The sequence below is a fragment of the Anas acuta genome, chromosome Z (assembly GCF_963932015.1).
Source record: "Anas acuta chromosome Z, bAnaAcu1.1, whole genome shotgun sequence".
Taxonomy (NCBI): domain Eukaryota; kingdom Metazoa; phylum Chordata; class Aves; order Anseriformes; family Anatidae; genus Anas; species Anas acuta.
In genome coordinates, this window is record NC_089017.1 from 40,964,772 (window position 1) to 40,988,050 (window position 23,279).

At 37.8% G+C, this 23,279-nt stretch overlaps 1 protein-coding gene across 2 annotated transcripts in view; it reads right to left on the reverse strand.

Moving 5' to 3' along the window:
- The window catches only part of CNTNAP4 (contactin associated protein family member 4), a 218,221-nt gene that overhangs the window by 132,028 nt on the left and 62,914 nt on the right, over positions 1-23,279 (reverse strand). For both annotated transcript variants that reach the window (XM_068667353.1, XM_068667352.1), the window contains exon 3: positions 20,790-20,983. In XM_068667353.1, the coding sequence (XP_068523454.1) occupies positions 20,790-20,983 (194 nt within the window). The remainder of the gene's footprint in view (positions 1-20,789; positions 20,984-23,279) is intronic.

The following is a 23,279-nucleotide window of genomic DNA, read 5'->3' on the forward strand; positions in this document are numbered from 1 at the left end:
GTTTGTTTGTTTTTCTTTCAGTTGTAACTTTTCTATTAAAAAAAAAAAAATTAACACATTGGTTGACTCTTGAACTTCTTATCAACAAGAATATTACAGGTAAAACTGATGCATGGCCATACTGTGCTTTACTGATATTCTCCCAACTTCAAGAAGAAAAACATTATTTTGTTGTATATTTTTTATTATTTACACTATTCTTCTATCTATCTATCTATCTATCTATCTATCTATCTATCTATCTATCTATCTATCTATCTATCTATATATCTATACATCTAATCTGTTGCTGCTTTACAAATGTCAGTCACCATAAAATTTTTTTAATCTTACAAATGCTGCCAGTACTAGAACAACACCAGGGGCAATGTGCTGTGTTCCTAAGGCTCACCATCACAAACAAGATTGGAAGGTTCAGAGCAATTCAAAAGACTAGATATTTTTCTAATATCAAATACCTATTTGGATGATTTCAGGTACACTCAAGTGACCTTGCAGAGGGGAATTACATAAAGTCTGGACAGTAGTAATGTAGGAAAATACATATATCATACCTATTACTATTTTTCTTTTGTGTGTTAAACAAGTAGAAAATCTGTGCATAGATAACATGGATATTTGGTAGACTTGGAGGCACCCTACTGGATATGTTTGAGGTCCCTGCATTGGCATAGAGATCAAAGCATGGTGAAGATCAAAGCTTAGTGGTAACTATGCCTGTGTGAACCCTTGATTAACAGGTACAAACGGACAGTTTAGTGATCCTCTACCATGAACCAAGCTCAGTGGTGCCTTGTGTCCTGCTTGTGTGCCTCTGACCAGGTGTAAATGAAAATAAATATATTCTGCATTTCAGCAAAAATTCCACCTCTGGCTGTTCCTGCTGCCTCACAAGGTAGAAGCTACTATGAGAGGAAGCTTTTTCCAGTGTTAGACTGCCCTCTTAGTAACTAATTTTTTCTTAATATGCTGCCTGAAACTTCTTTCTTTTTCTGCCCTTCGCAGCAAATTAGAAAAGAAATGAGAAAAACAGAGTGCATAATTAGATGTTCTTTCATATTATGTCATTTTATTAATGGTTTGATTTTTTCCAAGATGTAAAATACTTCAGCTGTTGATGAAGTCATTTACATGAGGCATTACCTTAAGTGCTCATGTTCCAGTCACTAGATTAAGTAGAATGGAGGTTTAGAGCGTAATTTAGTTTTATATTACAGCAAATCTGTTTGAAGATAGATAAACTATAGATGTCACAGTATCTAAATAATCATATGCCAGTTTAAAAAAATAAATAGATATTATCATGCTATGTGTCTGTTACAAGTTAAATAACCTGGGCAGTACTGTGAGGATCTTGTTTTTAATGTCAGCCTCCTGGAAATAACTATGAGTTAGTCACCCAATTATTTTGAATTGATGGCCTCCAATTCCCAGATATCATGTACAAGAGAAGAAGGTAAAAATAAAAATTATAGATAGATAGATAGATAATTATAATTAGGAGAGGAGTCCAGAAGCTCCCATGTTAGATAAGGGACAGTTTAATCTGGCTCAAGAAGTGACCTGACACTGGCTAGAGCCGAGCCAATATGAGATGTTGTTTGCTGCTCTGTGAGAACATATTTAAGAAAGGGGGAAAAAAAGTGCTGTGCAAAAGCACCAGGGAGAAATAGGAGTGAGAACCAGCCCTGCAGACCTCAAGGTCAGTGCAGAAAGGGGGCACGAGGTACTCCAGGCACTGAAACAGAAGTTTCCCTGAAGCTTGTGGAGATGTCCATGTGGATGTCAGTGTAGGTGGATCTGACCTGAAGGAGTCTGCAGCCTACAGAGAGTCTCTGCCAGAGCAAGCCCTGGGTCAGAATTCAAACCTGTGGAGGGGAGCCCACAAAGTAGCAAGTGATCTGGCAGGAGCTGCCACTCATGTGCAACCCATGCTAGAGCAGTTTGCTGCGGACAGATGGACCACCTGGTATGGACCCATATTTGGAGCAGTTCTTGAAAAGCCTGTGGGAAGCCCACTCAAGATCAGTTAAGGAAGGATGGCATCCTGTGGGAGTGGCCCCATGCTGCAGCAGAGGCAGAGAATTACCATAAAGAAAAGGTTGAGATGGGGACTGACCGCAGCCCCCATTCCCCTGCACCATTCATGGGGAAGAGGTAGAAGAGTGTGGATGGGGGGAAGGTGATTTTAGTTTGCTTTTAGTTTCTCATCATTCTAGTCTGCTGGTGTTAGGGAATAAATTACTTTAAACTCCATATTCTGAGCCTGTTTTGCCTGTGATCTCCCTTGTTGAGTGATCTCCCTGTCTGTATCTTAACATGTGAGCCCTTTTCATCATATTTTCTCCCTCTTGCCCATTAAGGAGGGGTAGTGAGAGAGTAGTTGTACTGGAGCTCCAGCTGGGTAAAACCATCACAAGGCAAAAAAATGATTGAGGATAGTGAATAACTGTGTTATTACTATGTAGTCAGGTTCTTAAGTGTCAGCACAGAAACAAGAATAATTACCCAGTCTTTGCACTTGAAATACAAAGGTTTGTGCTGGCTTAGCTGAAGACACACAAACAACAATAGCTAACAGCCAACAGCTATCTCTTTTGCTTAATTGTTCAGGTTTGAAAGTTCACAAATCAACGTAATATCATATTAAAAATGTCAGGTGAAATTTTTAACATATGCAAAGGAAGTAGCAACCCAATTAACTTGAAAACAAACAAACAAACAACAACAACAAAAACTGCATCTAGAGCCTAGTAATGTTTTGCAGGATCTTCAACTATCTTTGTTTTTCACCTAACTTGTCTACACAAGACTAGTTCCTTATAAATATAATGTAAAATACATATAACCATACAACATAATACACTGTATATGATACATATTAAAATATGTAGCATTAATATATAAACATACACTATATTGTATTATTATATTTTTCATAAATATAAAGTATATATACTGCATATATATTTGTACATATACATATGTGGTTTTGTTGTTTTGTTCTGTTGTTTGTTGGATTCAAATAAAATACAGATACAAGAAGACTGAAAGATTACCTACAAATACCGAGATTCAGAGAGGCTGTGAAAGAATACCGAAATTCTTTTTTTTTTTTTAAATCAGGAGGCAATTTTTTTTTTTTTTTAATAAAACTTGATACCTGGTTAATTTAATGATTACAGAAATTGTTGCAAATTTTTATTTTCTTAGTCTTAGAGAGAAATCTAATTTTTTTCACCAGATGCTGCTGCAAATCTGAGGAAGTTCTCTAGGGAAAGTTCAGATACAATACTATCTGAGCAAAATAAAAAGGTGTGTTTACTATGTTCATTTGAGAAATTTTGGAAGATAATCAACAGATTGTATAAGTAATCTGAAGAATATTAATCTCCCAGTTGTGGTGCTATATTTTCCAGTATTTGTGGAGGAGGACCTTTTTTAGAGAGGTGGGAGGATGTCAAATGAAAAGAGTTAAGAAGAAAAGGCAGATATCAATGCAGAGAAAGATACATGAATGCAGAGAAAGATACATGAACTCCACACATCATGATACAGGAGGAATGGTAGAATTAGGAGGGTAAAAGATGATTTTTCAAACTATTTCAAATTTGAAAAGCAAAGAAAAATTACAGTTACTAGTAATAATAATAAAAAAGGCATTTATAATATTGAAATTTGTTCTTTACAAAACTGAAAAAAAAAAAAAACACCACAATAATCCTTTTACTAAAGATGTGGATATAATTAGACTTGTTAGCACTGTTAACAAGTGTTAACAATGCATTTACAACATTTATTTATTTAATTATGGATCTAAAGGCTTTCCCACTATGGCACCTACAGTTTAACATCTCAGAATTGTTCGTCTGATCAACTGCTTTGACCATGGAAAGATCACTAATTGAATGACTGGAAGTTAAATAATAATAATAATAATAATAATAATAATAATAATAATAATAATAATAATAATAATAATAATAATAATAATAATAATAATAATAATAATACATTTTTTTCTATAAGATTAGAATACTGGAACATATCAGCAGAATCAACAGTGTAAACAAGGTAATGTAATATATGTAAAAAAATGCTTACAATACTCCAGAATAGTTTTGTAGTTATTCACAACTAACATTAGTTCTAAAGTACTACATTTCTAATTCCTGTGTAAATCTCTCAATTAATCAAAGTTTCTATACCAACATATATCCAACCTTAGAGATAGTATCATTAATTTCTATATTCACAACTCCAAGCATTTCAAATAAATTGCTTTTGGAGAGGAAAAACGTCTTAGTCCAGAGATGGAATGGTAGGTGATGTTTTATGTTCAAGACAGAAATAGGAATATAAACTAGGAAGTTGATTTCAGTGACTGGTGAATCCAGGACAATCCTTTTCTGCTAGATGTACACAGTCCCTCATGAACTAATTCTCTGATAAGGTTTGTGTAATTTCAAAAAGAACTAAACAGAAATAGTAAGAAACACCTTCGCTCTTTGTGTCTTTGCGTATGATAATTGAAGGGTGGGGGGGGGAAAGGGGGTTGGGTTTGGAGGGAGGAGTAATCTCTATCAGTAAAAAAGAAAATTTCAAAATTTCTACTCATGATTGTGAAATAACAGTTTTACATGGGTCTGTAAATCTTGTCCCAGTACTGAACTTTGCAAAACCTGAAGCATAAAATCAGATGTGACTTTTTTTTTTTTTTCCTCTGTACTGGGTCTGGCTGAGACGTTAACTTTCCCTGCAGCAGCCCATACTGTGCTGTGCTCTGTACTTGAACTTGACCAGAGTTATCCAGTACACCAGGCAGAGTTATCACACCAGTGTTGTATCTGCTGCTGAGCAGTGCTGGCACAGCATCAGGACTCTCTCAAACTCTCCTAGGAGGTGGGCAAAAAAAGTGAGAAGTAAAACATCACCAGGGCAGCAGACCTAAACCAATCAAAGGAATATTCCATACCATATGATGTCACACTAAACAATAAAAGGTTGAAGAAGAAGAGGGGTGGGGTGGGCTCTTGTGAAAATGTCACTCCTCCTCCCAAACACCGGCTACGTGCATTGCTCCAAGGACGTGGTCAAACATCACTCATTTGTGGGAAGTATAGAGTAATTTATTTCCTCTGCATTTGAATATAGCCTTTATTTTTGTTTGTTTGTTTGTTTTCCTTCCTTTTTTCCCCTTCCCCCTCCCCCCCCCCTTTTTTTTTTCCCTTTAGTTAAATAGTTTAGTTAATAATAATCTTTCCTTTTATTATTATTATTATTATTATTATTATTATTATTATTATTATTATTATTATTATTATTATTATTATTATTATTATTATTATTATTATTTCCCTTTAATTAAATTATCTTTATCTCAACCCATGAGTTGTTCTTTACTTTACTTCTTCCCCTCCTCATCTAAGGAGGGGGAGTGAAAGAACGGTTGTGGTGTTTAGCTGCCTAGCACGGTAAAACCATTACATGAGAAGAATGATCTTGATGTCACTTCTTAATCCTGGCAATATTTATTGGAAATACCACTGTTTCTGCATATGAATCTACATTGCTGGAAGAATTAATTAAGAATAATGTACATTCAGAAAATAGTCTGTCTTTTAGGAAGGATAGACTGCTTTTATCCACCAACACTGAAGAACCCTACAAAAATGAGAAAGTTGTGGTCTGTAGTAAAGTCTCTCTAATTAGGTGGTATTAAACCCTGTCAGGAACCAAAGAAAAGCATTTCTGCTTCTGGATTTATATATATATATATTTTTTAGCTGTAGCATGGAAACACCATGCCATCAGAAATTCATGCACAGATTTATTTGAAAACATCCTCAAAATTGTCTGAGGCAGTTGTCTGGCATTGAAAATTGTAGTTAAAATGACTCAAATTTGTCACAGATAGTCTCAGAATAGATAAGAATTTTATAAAGGAACATTAAGTACAGCAGGGATTGCAAGCACAGTCTGTATTTTAAAATACAAACAGAAGTCTAAATAATTTGGCCTAAAATACACAATATGCTGTGATCTGGGAAAATAAGCAAAAGGTATCACAGGTTTCCTTGTAGTATTATAAGGACAAGCTGATCTGATGATTTAAGATGCAAACAAAATCAAAGGCAGGACACAAAGAGAAAACGGGATATAAAATGCAGTGCAGAACAGTTTCCATCTTGACTGCAACTGAAGAATAGCTGTTGTTTCACAGTATATCACTTTTATTGTAGAAGTCTCTTAGCTTCTAGCACATCCCTAAGGAATATCTTGAAAAAGTAACTCAACAAAAATGAACTATAACTCAATAAAAGTGCCTTTTGCAGATTTACAATTATTTCCATAACATTTAAATCATTGCCCTCACTGCAATTGTATTTGTCGAGAGTCCATTTAATCCATATATTGAAATCATTACTCTTCAGTACATCTTACCCAGGATAGTGACACAAAACCTGTATTTGAATTGAGATAATTGAGACAGCAAGAAATGGAAAAGGTATCTTTTCATTTCTAGATAATGAGCTTGAATTCAGTCCAGCTCAGCAATGTCTAAACATCACTATCTAAATAAAGACTGACTGATAACCTGTGTAAAAGGTTTTGTTGACCTTATTTGAGTAAGTCCCTAATGGACTGGTCCAGTATTCAGTACACCAGAAAGCAGTATGGCCACTTTAGTGTCTCACCAGTTTTTAACTTGGACTGGAAACTTCAATAAAAAGTCCTTTAATGGAATTGATTCTAGGTTAGGATTGATGAACACTACTGAAGTGCAAATAGCGTCTCTACTTTGTCTGTGCTGTGTTGCATCAAAGTCAATCAAAAATGAATTGGTCCTTTTCCCAAATACACGGTATATTACAAATATATACAATGACATTATGTAAAAAATTTGGTGATAATACTTCTAAAAATATCAATTTCTACTTTTATCCAGATTCTCTACAATGGGAATATTTATTTATTTTTCCCATATTCATTGTATTTGATTACATATTAAATATACTGGTAAGAAACTCTTTCTTCAATATGTTAATATATATATAACAACCATTAACAACCATTCAGAGTATTTTTTTTTTTTCCTTTTTCCTGTTTGCTTTTTTATTTTCTTTTAAGAAAGTTAAATTTAATTAACTGATAGTAACTGCTTTGTATGTGTGTGTGTGTGTGCATAAAATTACAATAAGCCTGGAAATAAAATAACTTTTATTTTCATCTAAACAATATTAGGATAACTTATCCAACTCAGACAAGAATTTTGCATTTATTCTTTATAGTAAAACAGATTTCCCTGCTTACAAGTATGTTCTGCTTCACTATCTGACTGAAAAACAATCTTACCTCCATTCATAATTAGTCTTGGGAAGACTATTACAAAGTCCTCATTAAGGGCTATTAACTATGGAAGACACATCCTTTGAACCTGTAATGTAAATTACATTACAGCTTTGGACACAGCTGCTGCTTTTGTTTTGATATGAATATTTTATATACCTCCTTCTTCACCAGATGTATATTACTAAGCATATTATAAAGAGAAACATCTTTTTAGTGAATATCTAGAGAAATATCTCTTTAGCTAATATCAAAGAATTCTTTTACATTTAGATCTTGTGGATGGAATTGTAGGTTATATTACTGCCAGGTCAAGATTAATTTCAATTTCCCTTATAGTAGAGTGCCCTGAAATAAATATCTTTATCATCCCACAGATACTAATTTCTTTCATTCTGCATTTTTAATATTTTTTCTCCTAAATGAGTTTCAAGATTTGATAAAACTGATCTTGATTTCTAAGAGCTGATAGACAGAAATATATGGCACCCCACAGTATCAGTTATCCAGTACTGTTATAAAAATACTATAATATGTACAGTTTAAATGCTAACACAATCAAAAGAAATTTAAGTGGCTCATAAAGCTTTTGAACAGTGGAATGTAGTTTATAGCAAGAGTTTCCATATGCCTTTTTCATCTATACTACCTTTCTCTTCTTCTGAATGCATTCTGAGAATTAAAATGGTTTTACTAAAAAGAACTTTACTGCAGTTCCTTTTTTAAATAGCACTCTGTGGTGTGGAGTATTTTTAGTAATTTGATATTCCTGATATTTTATTACCAGGAATTAAGTCAAATCATTTACAACAACTTCCAAGAAAAGTATTGTAACATGACTGTAATTTGTTCCCTCCCCCTCTTGAATTCTACCTTGCAAGGCACTAAATCTGTTAAAGATGCAGTGAATGGATTTGTAGAAAGTGTTCAGAAGAGGAGATTTGCGTCTCTGAGTTCATGAATGTAACCAGGATTAAAATCTATTTTAGTGGTAGATTTCTTTCTTTTTCTCTTTCTCTCTCTCTTGATGGGACAAGACAAAGTCTTTTGATTTCCTTACCAAAGTTAAAATGGCTCTGTAGAAAATTAGAATAAATAATTGCTTTTTAGTGAAATACCATAATATTATGCACTCAATTTCTGTACACTAATTAATTGAATATGTTTAAAAGAAATAGCAAGATTCAAGAAATGACCCTAAAAAGCATACACATTCATCTCACAGTCAAAGTCATACTAGAGCTGATCATGGCTGACCATGATTAATTCAAATAATAACAGTTAATTTTCAGTGTTGTTGAAACTATAGTAATGCATGCAAACCTACTTTTGTTTCAATAAACAAGCCTGTCCACTGTTTTATTTATTTATTTATTTGTTTATTATTTGTTTGTTTGCTTGTTTACTTTATGGCAACATTCATAAAAATGAAAGATATATTCAAGTGCTTTGGAAGACTACTAGGCTTCCCAGCATGACAGCAATTTCTGTGCAGAAAATGACTCCCCAGAAATCCATGATATCTAACACTCAAGCACATGTGGACACTGCAGTGGCAGGCAGAACAGAAACAGGTGCTTGCTATTGGGTCTAAGAGACAAACTAATTTTTTTTTTTTGGTTAATTATATACACTTATAACTTAATGGAACATTAACTATGATATATTCACAATGTATGACCAAAAGTCAGAATTTTTCAATGTGGCTGAAATTCTCTTTTTTTCCTCTACATTTTCTACCTCTCAACTAGTTGAGAAAATTCCTCTCTGGTTAAGGTTACCTGTTTTTTGTTGATTTGACTTTACACTAAATATAAATAATGTATAAACTTATATTTTGTAAATTGGATATTTATTTATTTATCTATCTATTTATTTATTTATTTATTTTTAACTATGTCACATATTTAAATGGCATGTTAACCATGTGCTTTGGCAGACTAATGGGTCAACCATATCCTGGGGTGCATTAAGCATGGCATTGCTAGACAGTTGAGGGAACTGATTGTCCTGCTGTGCTCTGTGCTGTTGTGACTGGACAAAACTGTGTACACTTTTGGGCACTGAAATATCAAAAGGACATAAAACTATTGGAGAGCATCCAAAGGAGGGCTTCCAAATGGTGAAGGCTCTGGAAGTCAAGACGAATGAGGAGCAGCTGAGATCCCTGTGTTGGTTCAGCCTGCAGGCGGCCTACAGCTTCCTCATGAGGGAAGCAGAGGGGCTGGTGCTAATCTCTGCTCTCTGGAGATTGTGACAAAACCCAAGGGAATGGCATGAGGCTGTGACAGGGTAGGGTCTGTCTGGAGGTGAGGAAAAGATTATTCAATGACAGGGGGCTTGGGCACTGAAACAGGCGTCCCAGTGAAGTGGTCGGGCAGCAAGCTTGCTGAAGTTCACAAAATGTCTGGGCAATGCTCTCACCCATGTGCTTTGGATTTTGGGGGTTTCTGTGTGGAGACAGGTGCTGGACTCGAGGGTTCGTGGGGGTCCCTTCCAGCTGGGGACATTCTAGCATTTGGTGAAGACTCCCAGTCACAGACACCCATTGCGTGCCCATGCAGCAGGACAATCTGGAACACACTGTGACCATTTCTGGCTGTCCTGCATCTCCTAGACCAGGAGGCCATTTCAGAGGAAATGGCCTGGGCACCTACCTCTTCAAAAAGCCCAACAGGCACAAAGCCTGTGACTGACCAGGCCCTAGTCACCCCAGCACCATGAAGACAACATTAATTTGTTTGATACTATGTGAAAAAATAGGAAGGGGAGGTAGTCTTTGGGACCCAGCAGGCTTGGTAGCCTCTTCATAATATCATGAATGCGGGCCCCAGGCAGGCAACAAGACTCTCCGGAGAGATTATCTGGATATCGAGTGCCTCAGTGCCCCTCAGAGAGGTGTCTCCGATTGATAACACCCTTTATGTCTTTTTTGTGGCACTTGTTGTGATGCAGGTGGAGGTGGTAGAATGATCTATCTTTGTGTAGCTGGCCTTCCTGAAGTCTTTACTCAGAAGGATACTCACACAGTATCCTTTTTCCAGCCCTAGAGCATCATATCAGTTGTGTAGGGGCACTTCAGGGGCAAGGGGGAGACTCCTCCTCCATCACTGAGTAGAGACAAGGGTCCACTTGTCCTGTGAGTCTTTCAAATGTGTTTGTTCGGGGCTTCTTGATTACCTTCCCCTTGCCAGTATTTAAGGCTGGGCTGTTGCTTGGACCATTTCAGTGGATAACACCGTTTGTCAATCTCCTGCTCGGATTCCTGGATGTTATGGTATCTAATGAGCACCTCTTATAACAGAGCCACCTGTTGGAAAAGTTCATCCAGCTGGGCACACTTACACCCATGAAACTCCCCTCTGCCTTCAGGATTTAATAGAACTTCCACAGTCTGGGCAGTTCTTTTGATCCTCAGGAGGTCTGTTTGGGTGTAGGCATCTGCCCAGGGAGGTTGAGGCCCTTCCACCTCGGTTTCAGCCTCAGACCAGCAGTCTTGGCAGGTGGACACCATTTCTGTTTCAGCAGAAGGTCCTTCCTACATTATTTAAAACACATAGTTTGCAGAATATATGTAGGATTTTTCATCTAGGTGCTAAAGTAAAACATTGTTATTTTTTCTTTTATGCCATCTTCCTTTATAAGAAGAATTTTAAAATTTAAACCCACAAATATGTATTTCTGACCACCTTAAACATATCAATGTTTGTTGGTGTTTTTATACAGAAATTAAACAAACTTTTTATTTTTTATTTATTTATTTTTTTTTCGTTTCTCACAAGGCAAGATACCAAGTGAATGATAAACAAGATATGAAAAATATAGGCATATCAGAACTGACTGTGTTGAACTCATCACCATCTGTTCTGATTGTTCTGGTCTAATGAAGTAATAAACATAGAAGTCCAGCAAATTAGCATGTAGGTACAACATTTTGGTTTTACAGTGTTGAATTTTCATTCTGAGGAGTTTCACCATCCTGAAGCAGATTACAATCAAGCATCCTGAGTTTTCTGCAAGGAGAATCATAGCTTCTAGCAAATACAAGAATCCCTGTGGCAAAGGCACAACAACCAACTTCAAGAAAACAGTGAAATAACTCCTCTCTATTGAACTGTGTAATGTGACTACCACAGAAAACTTGTGACTCAGTATTCCTTAACCTGGAATTTTCCATAATGGTGATCCATTATAAAGCATGGAAAGTTTCCAATAAACCCTAAGATACCAAAATCTTTAAAGAGGAAGTTGAGAGCCCTGAACAGGTAAAATAAAACACATAGATACAAAATGAAATTTTTCATAGATAAAATACAGGTGATATCTAGAAAACAGATTGAAGCAGTAATAGCAATGCCACTATTAAAGGTAATTTTAGTGACAGAAATATTTTCTCAGAACTTGTGAGTCTGGGGTTTACTGCATCTAAAATTTAACACTGAGAATGAAAAAATAAAAATAAAAATTAAAATTAAAATTAAAAATAAAAATAAAAATAAAAATAGCATACACAAAAAGATACATATTCCTAAGTCAAACACATTTATGTTTACAGTAAAATTAAAATCTAAAATTGATTTGCATTAATCCCTTTTCAAGATTAAACTAATCCATCTCAAAGGGAAAGATTTTTAGGCATTTTATAATTAAGAACAACTATTTCACTTGAAAATTATATGCAGAACAGAATTGTGCCAACTTTAAAAAAAAAAAAATGTTAATATTGATCCCAGAAATTGCAGCGTAAGAACTCAAACCTTAACAGAACTTTCAAGAACAACACAGAAAATACTGAGAAATAATTAAAAAGAAAAGAAAAAAAAAAAAAAAAAAAAGAGAGAGAGAGAGAGAAAACAAGCTGATAATTATGTCAGAATGTCAGAGCAGAAAGAAATAAAAATTATAGAATCATAGACTATCCTGAGTTAGAAGGGTCTCATAAGGATCATTGAGTCCAACTCCTGGCATCACACAGGTCTACCCATAAATTCAGACCACATGACTAAGTGCACAGTCCAAACACTTCTTAAACTCCAACGGATTTGGTGCAGTGACTACTTCCCTGGAGAACCTGTTCCAGTGTGCAACCACCCTCTCAATTAAGAACCTTTTACTGATGTATAGCCTGAACCTCCTCTGTGGCTGGTTGACACTCTTCCTGTCCTATCACTGGTCACTAAAGAGAATTGATAGGTTCTAATGAACCCATCTAATAGATAGTTCCCCTCCACTCTCTCTCATGAGTAAGCTGTAAACCACGACAAAGTCTTCCGTCAGACTCCTCTTTTCCAGGCCAAGTGACTTCAACTGCTCCTCATACATCTTCCCCTCTAGTCCCTTCACCATCTTTGTAGCCCTCCTCTGGACACTTTCCAACAGTTTCACACCCTTTTTGTACTGTGGTGCCCAGAACTGCACACAATACTCGAGGTGAAGCCACACCAGCAGAGAGTAGTGTGGGACAATCACTTCCCTCGACCGACTAGCGATGTACCCCAGGATATGGCTGGCCCTCCTGGCTGCAAGGGCACACTGCTGTCTCATATTCAACTTGCTATCAACCACAACCCCCAGATCCCTCTCTATAGGGCTGCTCTCCAGCATCTCGTCCCCCAGTCTGTACATATAGCTAGGATTGCCCCTTCCCATGTGCAGGACCCAGTACTTGCTCTTGTTAAGCTTCATGTGGTTGGTGATCACCCAGCTCTCCAATCTGTCCAGGTCTCTCTGCAAGGCCTTTCTGCCTTTAATAGAGTCAATGACTGCTCCCAGTTTAGTGTCACTGACAAGTTTGCTCAAAACACCTTCTAGTCCTACATCCAAATCGTTTATAAAAACATTGAAGAGGACTGGCCCTAAAATAGAGTCTTGGGGTACCCCACTAGTGACCATCTGCCAGCCTGATGTGGCCCCATTTACCACAAGCATTTGAGACCTGCCTCTCAACGAATTGCTCTCCCATTGTATAATATTTTTATTGAGTTGTATGCTAGACATTTTGTCCAGTAGGTTCCTATGGGAAACCGTGTCAAAAGCCTTGCTGAAGTCCAAAAAGATCACATCAGCTGGTTTCCCTTGATTGACTAGATGGGTGATCTTATCATAAAAGGAAATCAAGTTACTCAAACAAGACTTTCCCCTCGTGAACCCATGTTGGCTGGGACCAATGGCTGCATTGTCCTCCACATGTGTTTCAATAACTTGAAGGATTATCTTCTCTATAACTTTACCAGGTACTGACATGAGACTGACAGGTCTGTAATTGCCAGGGTCTTCTTTCTTGCCCTTCTTGAAAACTGGTTCAACCTTTGCCACTTCCAGTCTACTGGGACCTCTCAGATTCCCAAGATCATTGAAAAATTAGCAATGATGTCAGCTAGCTCTCTAAGCACCCTAGGATGAATCCCATCTGGACCCATGGACTTGTATGGATCCAGGTGGAGCAGAAAATCCCGTACACGTTCAGGGCCAGTTGGGATTTTATCATTCCCATCATCATGGTTCTCCTGCTCAGGGCACCCAGGGTCCTGAAGCCCATCATCAGCATTGAATATGGAAGCAAAGAAGGCATTAAACGTCTCTTCTTTGCCAATGTCCTTGATGTCTTTGTGAGATGACCTTCCCCATCAAGTAGTGGACCTGTGTTATGTTTTCTTTGTTTCTCCTTTTTCTGTTCATATATTTAAAAAACAAACAAACAAACAAACAAACAAACAAACAAAAAACTCTTTTTATTGTCTCCCACAAACCTGGCCAGCTTCAACGCTAATTGTGTGTCTTTGGCCACGCAAATTTTCTCCCTACAAACACAAATAGCATTCCTGTATTCTTTCCACATTGTCTGACCCTGCTTCTAGCAGCTGTACACTTTCTTTTTCTGCCTAAAGTCCAGCAGAAGATGCTTGGTCAGCCAGGCCAGCCTTCTGCCCTGCCTGCTTGACTTTTGATGTTTTAGAATTGCCTGATCCTGTGCTTTCAGGAGACAGTGCTTAAAGACTGACCAGCACAAAAAGCAGTTTCCCAGGGGACCTTGCTAACTAGTTCTCTGAGCAGCCTGATGTCTGCTGTCCCCATATCCAGGGCTGAAGTTTTGGTGGCAGTTTTCCTTCTGTTAAAGGAAATTTTAAACTCAACCACTTCATGGTCACCATGACCAAGATCGTCATCAACTGACATGTCCCCCACAAGACCCTCTCTGTTCTCCAGCAACAGATCTAGGAGGGCACCTTTCCTACTTGACTCCCTTAGCACCAGCACCAAAAAGTTATCATTGAGGTGTTTTAGTAACCTCTTAGACTTGCTTGTGTTGGCCATGTGGTAATCTCAGTTGACGAGTTGGCAATCTCAGTTGGCAAGTTGAAGTCCCCCATAAGGACAAGGGCAGTTGATCTTGAGGTATCTCTTAGTTCCTCAAAGGATAATTCATCGGTATCATCATGTTGGCTGGGTGGTCTGTAATGGACTCCCACAACAACATCCTCTTTATTTGTTCATCCCCTAATCCTTACCCAGAGGCACTTTACTTTACCATTTCTGATTTACAGTTCCATACAGTTCAGCCCTTCCTTCACATAAACCAACACCCACCCACCTCACCTGACCTGCATGTCCCTTGTGAGGAGCCTGTAACCATCTGTTGTGACACACCATTCACAGGACTCATCCCACCAGGTTTCGCTTATGCTGATAATATCATAGCTGTGGGACTGGAACAAGACTTCTAGCTCATCCATTTTATTCCTCATACTGCATGCATTTGTGTAGAAGCACTTCAAATGCGCCTCCCTACACGCTCCTTGTGGAGCCAACTGAAGGACCTCACTAGCACATAGTCATTCTGATTCTAGCATGCAATCCCTTGGCTTGTCACTGTCTGGCCTGGTTTTAGCCCTGTCCACCTTCAACTCTAGTTTTAAGCCCTGTCTATCAGTGCCGCTAATGCCTAGGCAAAAAACCTTTTCCCCCTCTGAAAGAGGTGCATTCTATCTGGTGCCAGCAAGCTCGGAGTCACGTAGACCTTCCCGTGATTAACAAACTCAAGGTTCTGCTGGTGGTACCAGTCTCGAAGTCACATTTTGACGAGCTGACTCTTGCCTGTCAACATTGATCCCTTCTATCAGAAAGACAGAGGTAAACATAATGTGTGCCTCTTATCCTCTAACTAGTGATCCCAAAGCCCTAAAGTCCCTTTTAATTGCTTTAGGACTTCTCCTTGCTACTTCATCATTACCAGCCTGAAAAAACAGTAGTGGGTAGTACTCCAAGGGCCGTACCAGGCAAGTGATTTTCCTGGCAATGTCTCTTACCCAGTCCGCAGGGAGGCAGCAGACTTCCCTGTGGGTTGTGTCTGGATGACATATCGGGATCTTCTGTCCCCTTCAGAAGGGAGTCCCCCATGATGATAATCCTTCTTTCCTTCTTGACAGAAGATGTAGTGATGCAGTGGGTAGATTGCCTTGCCTTACGCACCCCGTCCAACTGGGACGGGCTTTTGTCTACTTCATTGTTCTGACTATGGTGTTCTAGAGCCTCATACCTGTTATATAAGGGTAGATGGGAAGATCAGGTGGACAGGGAGACAGATCACCTACCACCCTGAGCAGAAACCTGCTTCCATTCCCCCCTTGGCCTAAGTCTTCTCCTACTTCCTGGTGGGATGGGAGAACTTTTAACTTATGTGTAGCATCTGCCTTGCGGGATAAAAAAAACTTTATTACTTGTGTTGTGGCAGGATTGTGAGTCTGTCTCAGGGAGGGTAGAGTATACTTCCACCAGTCAATTTCCCTCTCCGACTCCCTGCTCCTTAATCTACTCACCTCCCCCTGAAGCTCCACCAACAGGCTGAGCAATTCTGGCTGGGCACATCTTCCACAGGCATATCCACTGCTGCTGCTGTCAGACACCGACAGAAGACTCGGGCACACCCTGCAGCCCAAGACATGGCTAGGTGTTTTCCCCGAGATCTCTGTCTGGGTAGCCACATCAGTGACTGTGGCTGGAGAGGCTGCAAGAGATGGGAAGGCCATAGTTTTCTGCCTGATGGATACCATGGCCGGGCTCTTCACTAGCAGATTACAACCACAATTGTGAAATACTGTTGGAAAAGAGTGGTGAAGTCTCCCTCCCCACTTAACCAGCCTGTGTGAACTGCTGCGCAAACTGCTGTGCCATGCCCTGACTGACACACCACAGCTTTTTTGCCCATCTTGATCACTCATGCTCCCTAGGGGCTGCCTTTGTATGGCCGGAGAGGGGGCACTGCTGGCTCCTCCCATGCCTTGTGAGGGCTGCCAGGCCCTGGTGGCTCCCTTGGCTGCCTCGACTGGCCTTGATGCTGGAAAAAAAAAAGCTCTGCCTGCCTCGATCCCCCACTCCACTGCAGAACACGTCTGACCAGGAGTCAATCGCCTCGGTGATCCTGATTTATATGGCCCACTGCTGATGCTGCTGGCTTTGCCCATGCCTCATCAGCCTCCCTCCTGAGTGCTGCCGAATTGAGTATGCAGAGATTTTTGTCAAAGAAAACGACTGTTACAATAGTTAACCTATAATGAGAAGATACCTAGTAACTGTAATGGCGTTAGTCTTTCAAAAGTATCTTTAGTACTTAACTCTAAAGGCCAAATGGCTTCTATATCATGAAAGATAAACTCCTTAAAGGTGTAAGATAGCAAGTAAGGCATACATCAGTAAACTAAATGAGGAGACTGAGGCCAAGATACATTACATGGGTAAAGAACAGGATTGCCACAACTCATTTTAAAACATTTCCTATTAAGCAAAGAATTAAAGATATATTTAGCAGCCAAAGAGGTGAGAGAGGTTCAACCCACTCAACTTCAGAATATTTAAATTTCACAGAATCACAGAATCACAGAATTTCTAGGTTGGAAGAGACCCCACAATCATCGAGTCCAACCTCCGACCTAACACTAACAGTCCCCACTAAACCATATCCCTAAGCTCTACATCTAAACGTCTTTTAAAGACTTCCAGGGATGGTGACTCCACCATTTCACTGGGCAGCCTGTTCCAATGTCTAACAACCCTTTCGGTAAAGAAGTTCTTCCTAACATCCAACCTAAAACTCCCCTGGCACAACTTAAGCCCATTCCCCCTCGTCCTGTCACCAGGCACGCAGGAGAATAGACCAACCCCTACCTCGCTACAGCCTCCTTTAAGGCACCTGTAGAGAGTGATAAGGTTGCCCCTGAGCCTCCTTTTCTCCAGGCTGAACAAACCCAGCTCCCTCAGCCGCTCCTCGTAGGACTTGTTCTCCAGGACCCTCACCAGCTTTGTTGCCCTTCTCTGGACTCACTCAAGCACCTCTAAGTCCTTCTTGTAGTGAGGGGTCCAAAACTGAACACAGTACTCAAGGTGCGGCCTCACCAGAGCCGAGTACAGGGGGACGATCACTTCCCTAGCCCTGCTGGTCACACTGTTTCTGATACAAGCCAGGATGCTGTTGGCCTTCTTGGCCACCTGAGCACACTGCTGGCTCATATTCAGCCGACTATCAACCATCACTCCCAGGTCCTTCTCTGCCTGGCAGCTCTCCAACCATTCCTCTCCCAGCCTGTAGCTCTGCTTGGGGTTATTGCGCCCCAGGTGCAGGACCCGGAACTTGGCCTTGTTGAACTTCATACAGCTGGCCTCAGCCCATCGGTGCAGCCTATCCAGATCCTCCTGCAGAGCCTTCCTACCCTCAAGCAGATCGACACACACACCTAACTTGGTGTCATCTGCAAACTTACTGAGGGTGCACTCAATCCTCTCATCCAGATCATCGATGAAGATATTAAAGAGGACCGGCCCCAGCACTGAGCCCTGGGGGACGCCACTAGTGACCGGCCTCCAACTGGACTTGACTCCATTCACCACGACTGCTTGGGCCCGGCTATCCAGCCAGTTTCTAACCCAACAAAGTGTGCGCCAGTCCAAGCCAAGGGCAGCCAGTTTCTTGAGGAGAATGCTGTGAGAAACGGTGTCAAAAGCCTTGCTGATGTCAAGGTTGACCACATCCACAGCCTTTCCCTCATCTACCCAGCGTGTCACTTTGTCACAGAATTTAAATGAGAATTTAAATTTAAATGAGAACAGACTGACAGTGAATCATTTTGTAGCTGATAGGAGGAAAACCAAACTACTTATTTTGGACATGGTTCAATTCAAGCATTTTTAGGGTAACCATTCTTTCAACTGGACTCTCTAAAGAAAGTTTAGACTACTACATGATTTGCAAATGTTTTGAGAGTCTTTTTTGCTTCTGTTATAAAATCTTACATTGAGTGAAAAAATTGCAAGAGATAAGGATATGAAATAACCAGTGGCAGAATAAAACTATAAAGGACTTCCATCCACAAGTACCATTACAATTACATGTCACATCTGTGTTTATTTAACAAGTCCCAGTGATGACAGGAGATCCAGAACCACAAAGATAAGCCAAAAGGTGACAAAGAATGTTCACAATTAACTTTTGGAAAGAAAAAAAGTAGGGGGCTATATAATTGTACAGAAAATTTGTAACATTTCTATTCAGTTTTAGAAAGATTGGGTACAAAATTTAAATCTTTGTAGGCATTGAAGGATTCTGAAGTATTTATAGCATCATGGAATCCTCAAAACTGGACATCTCCTGTATTGCTAATGAACAGTATCAGTCCAAATAGGGGAAAAAATACCTCTGGTAAGAAATCTTGCAATAAGCCAATGGCCCAATTAAAAAAAAATAATTAATAAAAATAATAATATTTATTATAAAATGTGGGATGCTCTTGTCCGAAATGAACTTGGACACTTCGTTTAAAAAAAGTTAACGTAAACAGATAGACACAGAAAATCTATAAAGGAAATAGAGATTTAAGAGTTTAATTCCAAGACTATCTCTATGTTTTGGTTTAGAAAGGTGAAAATGTATTCCCTAAAAGCAGATTTCCTAAATAAAGATATATTAAATAAATAAATAAATTAATTAATTAAATAGAGTATCCTTGAAATTGATGGTTTACATCCTTGAATTACGCATCACTGCCTGCAAGCCATATCTCCAATTTTCATTGCAGGCATAAAAATATATATTTTTATAAAGTTTCAGAACATGGAATGGCATTACTTTTCCCCTCCTGCAGATCTAAAATAGTCCTGATATCATCAGGGTAAATACTGCATCAGTATTTAACAATTCAGGGAACTTTTGTTTGCTATTTTACTGGTGGCAATATTCAAGAAATAACTATCTGCATCACTGTTTTCAGTAACAACATGGAATTTCAAAAATGCCCTCATTGAAGAGATCAAACATTTCCACCTCTCAGATTTGTTTTATCAGTCTGTCTGAAGATGGGCAAAGACAATATTGTAGCAGCGTATGCTCATTTAACATTTGGAAGATTGTTTTTCTTTTCTCACTCCCCACAGCCATATGGATTAGAAACTCATTTATTTCTCTTTGTTATGAAAACACAATCTGAAGCAGAAGTATGAAGCAAATTCAAAAGGAAGTGTAATTATGCAACAAGTAAGCAACTGCATAATCTCATTATACCATAGATGGGGTTTAACAATAAAAGTGTTAAGAACATTTAGAATTGAAAGTCAACAAAATTAAAAACCATAAAATGAAATATATTTTAACATAAAGTTTAACTGCAGGAAGAAACAGCTGAAGCCAAAAGCCTTGTACAATTCAAAAATTAATCAGATCTCTTCTGTATGGACAGAAGAATAGAAGTACATGTAACTTGACATGATATAATCAGAGAACAGAGATACAAAGATTATTTCTGTAGTCCAGACTGATAATCACTGAAGATCAAGAAAAGACATAAACTGTGGTCTAAATTATCATTTAATCTGATTTGGATGTTATCTGTCTGGCTTTGAGAATCCTCCAGTCTCAGTAAGTTTCATGTGAATAAAACATGATGAGAATAGAAAGATATATTATCTACAAAGCTAAATGGGCTGCAACTTCAAATCAAGATCAGAATCCAGACTTAGTATTAGAGGACCAAAATTAAATCTATATGAAATGGTTCTTACTGTAGCTCTTAATATATGTGTTTCTTTTTTCAATTAAAAAAAAAAAAAAAAAGAAGTTTGATACCGTGGGATTAATATTTTTGGAAAATAAATTTGTCATGCGTAGCAAGACAAAAGAGATTTTGCAGTCTTCAGAATACATCCCCAAGATGCTAATAGAGTAATGGTAAAGCTATTTTTTTGATGTTTGTTTTTCAATGCCCCTTATCTTGTCAAAAGCTAGAATAATTTGGATATCTAATTATTTAACCATTTTCATTGTGGTTCTTAATATTCCACTGCTTTGCAATAAGTAAATAATATTCCACTACTTTCCACATACATCTGCAATAAGATATAGCATGAGTACTTTTAGTCTTCCTGAGAAACGTAGCTCTTATTATTAAGGAACATACCCAAGTGCTTTCTTCTTGACGATACTGCTTCCAGTTTCGTCCACTATCACTGAACATCAGAAGGTAGCTTGTTACCCAGTCGGAGCTCCCATAACCACCTTGAGTAGCAACAGCAGTTATCTCAGCTCTTTCACCAAGATCAATCTGAAGCCATTGATATTTATTGGACACAAATGGAGACCAGCCACCAGCACCTTAAAAAGAATGAAAAAGAACAGAAGGAAGTTAACTCACTGAAATATATTTTTATAACTGAATTCAAGATATACTGTCACCCAAACTGTTCAGATACTATATAATACGTATTAAAAAAATGATTGTACACATGAAGGTTATGATAGAATGTAAGAATCTATAACTATTAAAACTCATCATTATTTTTTTTTGATTTGTATAAAATTAATTTTGTAATCAAATAAAAATCAAAATAATTCTTACTCAGTTAAGACAAGCTCTTCAAATAATAACAAAAAAACTCTGAATTCCATTTATTCTTTTTATTTATTATTATTTTATTAGACACCACAATTTTATTTTCCTTCAACTGTCTGAGTCCCTAACATCCCTTCTAACCTAAATGATTCTGTGTTCAATGACACTTGAACATACAGATTTGTGTATGAAGAAATAAAGCACATTTGGATGACAAATTTACATTCACCTCTTAAAGTGATTAGCCAATTTATATGAAAAACAGTAAGACAGTATGATGTCTACACATGCAGTTCTAACCAGGTGTCCTGGTTTCAGTTAGAACAGAATTAATTTTCTTCCTAGTAGAAAGGAAGTCCCAGAGAGGGAGGGAGGAGGGTGAGCGAACGGCTGCGTGGTGTTTAGTTGCCGGCCGGGTTAAACCACGACACCAGGAGACAAACTGGCTTGTGAAGATAAAATGTAACTTAAAACACACAGCTACATGTAATTCCTAAACTATTCTAAATAATCAGAAAGACATATAGAAAAATAAATAAATAAATAAATAAAATTAAAACAGACAAACAAACAAAACACAGGACATCAGTTCAGTTTTGTCTTGCCTTCCTTAGTTTGCCTTTATTTAATCAAATAAGGCTACTAACTCCTCTATAAATCAGACTGAAGAAAAAAAAAAAGGAAAAAAAAAAAAGGACTGATCACAAACAATCTTATAAGAGTGAATGTTTTTAAATGAATATATTTTGCATTTTTCCTGCAAGCATTTATATATGTTTAGCAGCTTGTGGGTTTTATCAGAGGATAAGGTGACAAAAAATGCTAAAAGATTCATTTCGTACACACAAACTTGGATCACCTTCAGATGTTCTTGAAATATACAAAAAAATACAGAAGAAGCAATACAAATAGTTCCCACAACAACAATAAGCACTATATTATTTGGAACACTTTTATGCTTGTATGGAGTTTGTTATGCTTAACATTTTGTAAATAAAATATCACATATGGTTTAATTTTCCTCAAAGGAAAGTCAAGTTCTCAATATTACCTCCTTAAGGAAAAAGAAATAAAAGTATACTCAGACATTGAATACAGCCATTTAACAATAAAATGGTTGGAATTCACAAGCCACAAAAAGTGAGGTTCATTCTTCAGATAAAGGAATATGTAAATTTTTTTTTTCCTTTTTTTTTTTTTCTTTTCTCTCCAGATATTTCTGCACTAAAAGAAAACAAACAAACAAACAAACAAACCAAAAAAAACACCCTCTCCCAACAACAAACAAACAAACAAACAAAAAATGACCAACCAACCAACCAACACCTGTAACAGATACCCACAGGTGAAATTTACAGGCTTTTGAGTTTTTTTCACTTTTTAAAAATTGTTTCTGCTCTTAATCTAAATTCAGATTTTGAACTTCATGTGAGATATTTTGCATTAAGTCCTTTGTCAGTTAGTCATTCCTCCCTGAGATTATGCATCAGATGCAGGAGATACCTATATCATGTATAGTATACACATAATTTTTCTGTGGTTTCTTCATGAACTGGCTGTTTCTCATGGAAAACATAACTAAGTGGAGATTTGAGTTTTGATTTCAACATAATTAGTGATATATTTCTTTAGCAAACTAATTGAAAAACAGCTACAGTTAGTCTCACTAGTGACTAGAAGACCACCATTGTATCTCACCAATGTTCTTTCCCCAATACATTTAAAATACTTTTTGAAGTGATGATAGGAAAACAATTCTGAATGAATATGAGTGTAACTCAAATAACAATGTTTCTATGTGTAAATTGAAGAAATGGGCAGGAAATTAAAGTTTCAGAAAGATTCTGAAGATTCTGTCAAAATTCAGACATCTCTAACACTGAGTTCTGACACAAGCTACATTTTCCCTTAAGTGAACATATAACTGATGGCACCAAACATTTGAAGCAGAGTCCCATGTCTGAAGATGGGGATCAAGAAGCAAAGAAGAGAGAAATTACATAAGATTAGCATTCAGTGAAAATGAGAACAATGTAAAAATAGTATTCTGCACTTAAA